General features: G+C 31.3%; 1 protein-coding gene across 3 annotated transcripts; it reads left to right on the top strand.

Annotated features, from left to right (window-relative positions):
• The first annotated feature begins 3,183 nt into the window (after positions 1 to 3,183).
• On the top strand, positions 3,184 to 9,478 carry LOC132638748 (beta-amyrin 11-oxidase-like). Of its 3 annotated transcripts, XM_060355525.1 has the most exons (9): positions 3,184 to 3,544; positions 4,316 to 4,428; positions 4,669 to 4,787; positions 5,221 to 5,490; positions 5,671 to 5,760; positions 6,871 to 6,949; positions 7,343 to 7,449; positions 8,449 to 8,570; positions 9,212 to 9,478. In XM_060355525.1, exons 1-9 carry the CDS (start codon positions 3,315 to 3,317, stop codon positions 9,288 to 9,290), a joined length of 1,209 nt encoding a protein of 402 aa, XP_060211508.1. In that variant the 5' UTR covers positions 3,184 to 3,314; the 3' UTR covers positions 9,291 to 9,478. The 3 variants fall into 3 exon arrangements, with proteins under 3 accessions (XP_060211508.1, XP_060211506.1, XP_060211507.1); XM_060355523.1 differs by having other exon boundaries at positions 4,316 to 4,787; positions 9,212 to 9,468; XM_060355524.1 differs by lacking the exon at positions 6,871 to 6,949 and having other exon boundaries at positions 4,316 to 4,787; positions 9,212 to 9,362.
• The last annotated feature ends 1,097 nt before the right edge of the window (positions 9,479 to 10,575 follow it).

The raw sequence follows: 10,575 nt of genomic DNA, 5'->3' as shown, positions 1-10,575 counted from the left end.
AATAATTCGCACCCCATCTCGTTCAACTCACATTAATTAACTAGGTAGGTCTTAAACTCTTGTCTAACCCCAAATTACTTTCAGATCTATCTACAAATTACAACCCATATTATTAGAGCACCGTTCAAGAAATTCTCGTCAGTAGAACATATAACAGACAATTTAACAATTAGCATATATATATCTATTGAACCTAAATGAACACCCAAATTAACGTAATTAAATAATGATTGAAATAAAGGATGGATCTTTTGCATAATAAAAAAAAATACTTCCCACTGCTTTCATCTTTAAATAAGCAAAAACACAACAACAAAATATTCAAGAATAACCAAGTAAAAGCATTATGATTTAACAATGGAACTTACTAGGATTTAACTCTTTCGTAGCATTATCTTTAATTCATTAGGCAAAACTTATCAGAATTAACTCAAGGACCCAGCAAGCAAATTAAACAAAAATATCAACATAGCTAGATAAGATAATTAGAGACCATAAATTTTTAACATACCAAAGCAGTAGCAATAATACAGAAACTGAAATGGCAAAGGTAAAAGAAGGACCTTTATTTGAACTTATTCACGTAGTGAAAGGAGAAATTCCAAGCCATGCTTGGTACAGCAGCAACGAACCTTTTGATTAGCAAAAAAAAAAAAAGGGGAACCACGACGGACAACCTCAGACAGAAACCTCAATAAAAACCCGACCTTTTTACTCAAATCAAAGTTAACAAGACTTTAAACTCAATGACGAGCCGGTGTAATGGTGGTTTGCAGCTGTGTTTGGTGGCTTTGCGCTGGCATTGCTGGGTTTAGAGGGTGATCTTGGATTAGTTTTAGGTTCTGTTTGGTCCTTTCAGTGGTGTTTAGTGGTTAGGTGGGTTCTACATGGTTGGTTTCTGGTGTTAACAACGTAGATTTCTAGAGCTGTGTTTTAATGGAGTTTTGGGTCCGTAAAGAAGATGGTTTCAGGTGGGTTTGAGTGGCTGCTTGTTGGTGTTGCTCGGTGTTTTTTTTCTTTTGTATCTTGCGGCTAATCTATGAATGTGTGAGTGTTATGGAAGTGGCGGCTGATCCTCTTTTTTCTAGGGTTCTGTCCAATTTATAATATGTTGGTAGGGTGTGAAAAAAAATGAAAAGGTTTTGGGTCCATGAGCCTTGGAATGGTGCACATGGATTTTATAATGTAAAGGGAATTTGTTTTTTATTCTTTTTTGTTATTTTAATAAAAAACATATATCTATAAAGGGTGCATGTGACATATGTGTGTAGGTGAGGTATTTAAAATTGAGTGGTCCCCACCCCTTTTCTTTTTATCTGTTCCTATGCGTGAAATAACATATGATTAACAAATGAGGACATAAAATATTATTCTTACTAAATTAAAATAGCAAGATTAAAATATGTACTTACTCTATATTTATTAAAACTTTTAACTTGGAAATTAAACTAAAAATAGATAACACATTTTCGGACATTTTTGTACTAATAAAAAATAAAATGAAACTAAACATATATCCTAAATTGTGACTCTATTTTTGTTATTTTTGAATATTCAAATAAGACCTACTAAACAAAAAAAAAACTAAATAAAAATGTCCAAACCATATTTAAAGGAAAATTTAGATACTAGAAGATGAAACACCTCGGGAAGGGTCAAAAATCACGTGTCTACAACTATAAAGGCACATATTTTTTAAATATTAATTTTAAATTTTTTATAATTAAATTTTATTTTTAAATTAAACTAACTATGTAATTACACTTGTGCAACCAAACAACACACTTGTAATTACATTAGGACAAACAAACACTGTAATTACATTAGGACAAACAAACAGGTCGTTGTAATTACTATATTGTGTAATTACTAGGCAGTGTAATTACTAGGGTAGTAATTACACCAATTTCAATTACCAGGTGGCTTTCCAAACAGGCTCTTAATGAAATCATTAGACCTCGACAGTGGCGTTATGATTGATAATTATGTAAGTAATTGGTTACAATGAACTAGATTAGGTATGATTATATGAAATACTATGGCATTTACATCATATTAATTTCATAAAAATTAATTAAATTTCATTTTAAGGTGATTCACGTCGGAAAAAAAAAAACAGAGAAAAACGAAAAAACCAAGAATGAAAAACTCAATTAAAATTTAAACTAATCCGACTAGTTGATGGGGTTATGTGAAATCTACTCATCATTAAATACCAAAGGGTGATTTTGCACCCTGGAAATGTCTGATCATTTACACATTTTAACTTTACGGGTGACCTCTTACCGCCCTGTTCTTGTTTGGAGTGGAGCTAATAACCCCTAGTAAATACAAAACCAACCTTGTGGAGGGTTGTTTATTGCGCGCTCCACCACATGTCAAATTAAACTTTATTCTAATGGCGGAAATGGAGGAGAAATTAAGAAGAGGTCATGAACGGGGTAGGTGCGGTAATGGTAGAAATGGTGGTTTCCTGCGAATTCAATGATAAGAAAGAAAGAGACACATGACTGAAGTTTTAGACACACATTACTGAAGTTTTAGCCAATTATTACACGTACTTCAACCATGTATGACTGAAATGCAGGCATACATGAGTTTTTTTTAAAAGAATGCTAAATTGGTTTGTTAAATTTGTTGTTGTTTTGACAAATTGATGATTGAAGTTTGTTTTTAATGATATATGAAACTTATGTTTTAGATTTGAGCTTATTTGGAGTAAATTTGTGTGTTGAATCATGTGTTAGATTGTTGAAATTCGAAGAACAATATTTTTGGTAAAACACTTCAGACACTTGTGGCTGAAATTTTAGCCAACTTATGAGTGAAGTAAAGACATACATGAAAATGTCTCTACTTAGCCTTGGGAACCTAGTAAAACTTCAGTAAAAAAATGTCCAAAGTTTGGACCTTGTGAAGTTCACAAATTCAGTAAAAAAAAAATCCGAAATTGGCCTTCGTAAGCCATATCAAACTTTAGGTAAAAATGTTTGATGTTTGGCCTTTACAAGGCCACATTTCAACAAAAATGTCTGAAGTCAGATGCGAATTTTCAATTTCAGTCGCGTATGTCTGAAGTTATTCCCAAAGCGGCTAAACTGCAAAAAATAATAATTAATAAGCGGACACAAGTTAAATAGCGGCTCCAAAAGCGAATATTTGTGCACTCCGCCCTTTCTTATGTGTAATTACTGATTGTTAGTTCCAAAAAAATCCCATTACAGACTCCTAGAAGTCCACATATTATAACCAACGTATATCTCTCAAAGTTTCACAAAGTTCTCCTCAGATTGTAGTTGACTAGAAAGCTAAAAATGGTGTATGATTTAGCCTTCTTCTACACAGCTTTGGCAGTTGGGATTTTAACACTTTATAGTATACTAAAGAGAGCAAATGGGTGGTATTATACAATCAAATTTAGTTCAAAGAAATATCACATCCCTCCTGGTGATATGGGCTGGCCATATGTTGGCAACACACTTTTTTACTTCACAAGTTTCATAAGTGACTATCCAGACTCATTCTTGTCTTACTTTTTAACTAGGTAATTAAGTTTCTCACTCATTCATTGTGGTAATTATTTGATATTCAAGGGTGTGTTTGGTATGCAGGAAAATTTTCTACGCCCGAAAAAACATTATTAATAATATATTATCTCAACTATCCAACACTGAATACAATTTAGAAACTATTCAAATGGACTCTTGGTATGAAGGAAGATTTTCTTTGTTCAGGAAAGATTTTTCAGAATATACAAATTTTGTCCCGCAATTTAACACTATGAATTTTAGAAATTATTTTGTAGGACTAATTGTCAATTTTGAGCGATGCAAAATCGATTCTTTTCTTTCTATTTCGTCTTCAAAATCTGTGTTTTGGTTTAGCTTTATGAAATTTAAAAAACTAGTAGGAAATAAATGAATAAATCATAAAAGCAGCTAAAACTGTAGAGACGAACAGAGAGGTATTTAACGAGAAAATTAGCTCACACATATTTTTGATGAAAGAAGTAGTCAATTTAGAGAGAAAGAACAACATCCATATCATAGAGATAACTTTTATTGATCTCTTCCTTTTTATGAATGGAATGCATTTCAAATGGACTCTTGGAGAAAAAAAAATACGCGAGAAAATTAATGCCCTTTTTGTCCCCCATACTTTTAATGGAAAATAATTTTAAAAAAATGTATTTCAATTTCGATTACCAGAAAATGACTTATTGTCGTACCAAACACACCCTGATGGTCAATTATTCATGATATTTTGTACTAAAGAACATTTTCATTTTTTTATTTTTTTTATTTTTTTAAAAAAGGTTTGGCCCGGGAGGAATGTACAAGGGATACATATTTGGGAAGCCAAGTATTATTGTCACAAAGCCCGAAATAACTAGGAAAATCTTGATGGATGAAGAAAATCTTGATAGAGGTATGCCTAATTATATGAAAAGGCTAGTGGGACTAACAACTTCTATCGAAGAAGACAAGTGTATTCGTCGATTAACAGCTCCAATAAAAAGCCACGGATTTTTATCGGACGCCTATTTTGATCATATGAACGAAGTCATGAAAACTTCGTTCGAGAAATGGGCTGCCATGGAAGAGCCCATTAAGTTCTTATCTGAGATGAAAAAGCCTACATTTGAGGTGTTTATGAGAATTCTTGTAGGTGGTGAGGTTGATCAAGAATTATTTGATGCTGTGTTCAAGGAGAATAATTGCATAATTAGTGGTGTTTGCAGCTTGCCTATTAATATCCCCGGATTTGCTTACAATAAGGCAATCAAGGTACGATATGTTAGAGGGACCAAAAGTGCATCACTTCAATTAATTTAAGGTTTAATGTGCTTAGCTATATAACAAAAGGATATATCATGATTTACCCGAGAGACCAAAAGTGCTATTATTCCTAATTAATATGTTTTCAACATGCTCTTTACGTGCAGGGCTAGTTCTTTTTGAATACTAACCAAATACATTGAAATTCTTTGCCTTTTTTTTAATAAAAATTGGTGACAATGCGACTATAACCTAAGACATTTTCTCTTTGTGATACCATACGTGGATAGTGTGACTATCACAAGCTAATTAAAACTGCATTTTGAGAGGGTTTATTAACATGCTATTTGTGGTTTTAAAACACAATAGAATGCACATTGCTTTGTGTTATAACATCAATTCTTTGCTTAATTTGAGTTTATATTCTTTTATTATCGTTTAGGCTCGAAGAGCACTAGCTAAGATACTTCAACAGATATTAGTAGAAAGAAGAAAAGCCATGATAGCAAAGGATTATAAAGCAATGCCTAAGTCCAACATAATTGATATGTTGCTAGATGATGATGATGATGAAGGCAAAGGATTAAATGATGAGAAGATCATCAGGATGCTAATTTTGTTTTCATTTGCTGGTTATGAACCGGTTGCTCTAATGGCTACAAAGGCAATTATGTTTTTGGAAAAACATCCCGAGTTCTTACAGAAAGCAAAAGTACGTACTCATTACTCCGTTTCATTTTATATGACGGTATTTGCAGAAAGAAAAAGTACATACTTATTACTCCGTTTTATTTTATATGTCGGTATTTGCAGAAAGAAAAAGGTATGTACTTATTACTATGTTTCATATTATATTATATGACGATATTTTAAAAAAATTCTCGCTTTACAGGAGGAGCAAGAGGATATAGTTAAGAGAAGATCATCTTCAAATGTTGGCCTTAGCTTTGGCGAGATTAGACAAATGAAGTATCTTAGTAAGGTAAAATATCTAAATCTTCTCTTACTATGTAAAATAAGGGGAAAATCCAAAAATAGCTATTTTTCGGTCTACTAATTGAAAAATAGTCACAGATTCAAAAGTCATTCAAAAATATAATAGTAGCTGATTTTTAGAATCCATGACACTATCGAATATTTCAAACTGAAAAAAGTGGAACTCCATCATAGGTCGTGGACGAAATCCAGGATACTGTCATGGGGTTTCACTTTTTTTTTTTTTTTTAAATCTGAAATGCATGAAAGTATCATGGTGTTTCCGCATCAAAAGTGGCTACTTTTCGACGAATTTTCAAATGTTGGCTATGTCTAAAGAAATCGATTTGAAAAGTGGATAGCCTGTGCAGTTTTTATGTAAAATAATAACTTCTTCCGTTTCCACATAATTTGATTGGATACAAAGTTATAAGAAAGAAATAAAAACTTTTGAAACTTGTTGGTAGTTTTAAACACGTTATAACATTTGTGTTGCAATAAGTTTCTCATTAATGTTAAAATGGGAAGTGTAAGTTGAATTGTTTCCAAATTTAAAAATGAATCATTATGCTCAGAACATACTAAAAAGAAAATAAGGTCTCACAAATTGAGATGGAGAGAGTTGTAATAAAAGTTATATATTTACACCAACAATGTGTACTTTCTCCGTCCCATAATAAGTGTCGCCTTAGTCAAAAAAATTTGTTCCATAATAAGTGTCACCTTAGGAAACCAAGACATAAATTGACTAGTTTTTTCCAATTTACCCTTAGACAATAAAGTAACATCTAAATGATGATTGGAAAAGCCACATAGTAACTTGGAATTGTTGGATTACCAATATCAAAAGGTTTACTTCTTGTGCATGCTCTAATCAAAAGGTAAAAATAATTTAAAAAATAATTTATTTTATTATATAGGGGTAATTTGGTAAACTTCACATTGCAATATTAATTTCTTAATATGCGTGTTTTTGACTAAGATGACACTTATTATGGGACGGAGGGAGTATTACTTAACTCTTTCTCTTTTATCCTTTCAAGATCAATATCAAACTCTTTTGGACTAACATACATTCTTATTTAATTTGTTCCTATATCTCTCTCAATATTGAAAGGTAATTAATGAAACACTGCGTATTGCTAGCAACCAGACAGTATTCCTTAAAGACACAAATACTCCTTATAACATAAATGGTTAGTACTCAGCATTGACTTCTTCTACTTATGAGTAGGATTTTCCTGGTTCGGTTTGAATCGATTTTTGATTAAAATTAAAATCAAATCAAATATTTAATTACTCATTTTTCAATTATTAAAACTAAAACGAAACCAAATATGATAATATTTGTCACTTTCGTTGTTATCGGCTGGTTCGACTTTTTGATTTTTAAGAAATTTAGTACTATTTGAATTATTAAATTCAAGCCAAATTAAAACAAATATCGATTTATTTAATTGGCTTAGTTCAATTTTTTATGTGAATCGATTTTTTACCGAACCATGAACACTCGACTTATATGTATATCCTCTTCAACTTCATACTTAATTAAATCCAATGATTCATTGGTTTATCTCTTGTATGTGCAGGGTACACCATACCCAGGGGATGGAAGTTTTTTGCATTGGCATGGAATATTCATATGGATCCTGATATTTATGTCAAACCTGAGGAATTTAATCCTTCAAGATGGGATGTAAGTGACATGCCTTCAATTAATTGTGTTCATGAAATTTTCTTCACTTATTTTTTTATATGAGAAATTTTCGGGAGCGCATGCTAATGGTATATATTCCCAGACCACACTTTATGACATTATACGTGGTATGTTGTTGTTGTTGTTGTTGTTGCTGCTGCTGCGTGCTAATAGTATACTCAAAATTTAATTAATGAATGATTAATGGGTTCTCTATGGGATTACACTAGGTATATTGTAGTTGAATTCGATCTTTATAGGGGTGTATTCAATGAATAAGCTCTGAGTTCTAGGTTTTCGCTTAGGCTATGCATATGTATTTAAAAATTCACTAGATATGTACAAATAATAAACTATGAACCTAATAAATTTGATGAAAGTGGTAAAATTACAAATTTGAACCTATAAAATTCAAATATTAGATTCATCTTTGGCTCTTTATCCTTCTAGAAATTTTGCCCAATTGTCTCTTTTTGGAATAGTTGTTTAGCAAATGACCTTGTTTTTATTTCTCTTGCAAACTTATGGATCATTTTAGACCATGATTTAAAGATCCTTCCTAGCAAACTGAAAATTTTATGAAAACGTAGTTTTATGATCTAAAATTTTGTAGACGAAATAAGACGATAGTCTGATGTTTTATCCGTCCGAAGGGCTATATTTTCATAACTTTTAACAATTTGAAAAAAAAAATATAAATAGTAACCTAAAAAGGATACATTCACGTAAATCCTCCCTAGCTACCCTTTTACACTTAAATATCAGACGTTGTTACTCAACGGCAGAATTTAAACCCATGACATGGCTTAACTCGTATGTCACAAGCTGCGGTCTTACCACGAAACCAAACCCTAAGGGGCATAAAAAAAAATCTTCATTTAGCCAACATCCATGTAATTATTACTCATAATTACCCTCGGGGGCATGAAATTTTCTTCAATAAGCCAATATCCATGTAATTATTACTCATTAATTAGTGATTAAGTGAAATTTTTACAGGATCTTGAAACTAAGCCAGGCTCCCTTCTTCCTTTTTCAATGGGCCCCAGAGCGTGCCCAGGATCTAACTTGGCCAAGCTTGAGATTTCAGTAATTCTTCATTACTTTCTTCTTTACTACAGGTAAATAGCTCTTAATTTACTGACATCTAAAATTCACTAATTACGATTTCTTCTTTTCAATTTACGTGACAACATTATTAATTATTTAGTTAAAAAAAAATTATTTGACCAGATTTTTTTATATTTTTTTAGATATTTTGAATTATTAAAATTTTATGTAATTTTCAAATATATTTTCATTTTTTAACTGAACATTTCCAAAGAGACTAAACTATATAAATTTTATTTGGAAAACTTAAAGACATCATTGTGAAATTTATACCCATAAATAAGTACTTTGACTCTCATACTCTGAAATTCACTATTTATTATTTCTTCTGCCCTAATTTATGTGGCAATTGAGTACTATATGTTGACTTTTTATGTAATTTTTAATTTATTTTTATTTTTATTTTTACCGAATATTTCCAAAGGAACTGAAATATATGAATTTTATTTCCTGAAATTTAAAGAATTTATTGGGAAATTTATACCAAAAAATAAATAGTTTGTCTCTCGTACGTGTAAGTCGTAACTTTGTCAATATGAATTGAGACAGAGAGAGTACATGAAACAAAAAGAAAATATCAATTACGGATTAAAATCAATTACGGATTAAATCATATCTCAATTTAATTAATTAATCGGTATGGTTCATGCAGGCTTGAGCAGGTTAATCCAGAGATTAAGACTTATCCTACCGAAAATTGTCTTGTGAGATTCAAGAAGCTCTCAGTCTAGTAATTGTAATTAATTTCAATCAACAACTCATCGCATTAGTCTTTCATTGTGATCTTGAAAACAACGAGTTTGTATCATTGAATGATCTTATCAATATTGAATAAAGTTGCAGTCTAGTTATAAACAAGAAATAATTCTAAATCTAATTAAAAATTGGATACTTGCGCTCAATGTTTAAAACATTGGTTAAACATTATGGGTGTGTTCGGTACGGAGGAAAATGTTTTTCAATTTTCTCATGTTCGTTTGGTCAAAATTTTTAAAAAATATTTTCTTTAAGAAAACAAGTTTCTTAAAAATGGAGAAATTGACTTCTTTAATCAAAGTAAGAAAAACAAGTTTACAAGTGGCATTTCACCAACCACCCTACCACCACCCCCAACCAGTCCATAACCCCACACACAACCCCTCCACCACCTCCACCCCGTGGGGTGGTGGGGTTGGGGTGGGGTTTGTAGGGCTTGAGTGGGTATTTTTCGAAAAATATTTTCTATCAACCAACCGAACATGAAAAAATAAATAAGAAATTTGCTTATTTTCCACTACCCAACATAACATGAGAAAATAAATAGAAATTCAATTATTTTCCAAGAACACATTTTCCTCCATACAGAAAATACCTTATGTGTCAGAGCAATTCTATGTCTCTTAATTTGTACATATTACGCAAAAAACTGGTGAGAGATTATGTCTGAGTTTTTTTTAAATAGTTGTTTGTGATCTCCTATATGAGCTTTCATGTGATTATAGAATCATAAATCGACTATCCAGTAATGTAAAACATAGTGGGGTCGTTTGTTTTTAGGCACAAATCAAAGTTAATATTGGTATATACTAATCGGTATTGCTTTATATTATACTATGAGATGATATACGCCCGCGCGAACTTATAAATGATCCTTTTCTAATATTTAAATATTAAAAATAACAAAAAGATATATTATATTCTTGTAAGAATTAACACACTGAGAATATTTTAACATAAAGTTTACATTGTCACATATCTCAAGGACCTTTAATGAATGTTAAATTATTAGTCTGAGATCACTTTCTTTTATCTTCTATATATTCTCAACTGTAACACATTTTTTTTTGGGGTAACTGAAAGTATTGTATTACCAAAGGAGAGTAGTTACAAACAAAACAAAAACCTCATGCTAACACCTGCCTGATCCTAAGCATCAAGCAGGAATCGCCTCTTTTACCTAGCTCTGTACATTTCAAAAACAATTACAAAAGAGGGCAAAAGTTAAGCTCTTTCAGTCTTTTAGCTAATCTAGTCCTC

Source organism: Lycium barbarum, chromosome 4 (genome assembly GCF_019175385.1).
Source record: "Lycium barbarum isolate Lr01 chromosome 4, ASM1917538v2, whole genome shotgun sequence".
Lineage (NCBI taxonomy): Eukaryota > Viridiplantae > Streptophyta > Magnoliopsida > Solanales > Solanaceae > Lycium > Lycium barbarum.
The sequence above is the reverse complement of the archived record's forward strand: the minus strand, read 5'-3'. Positions and strand labels throughout refer to the sequence as shown.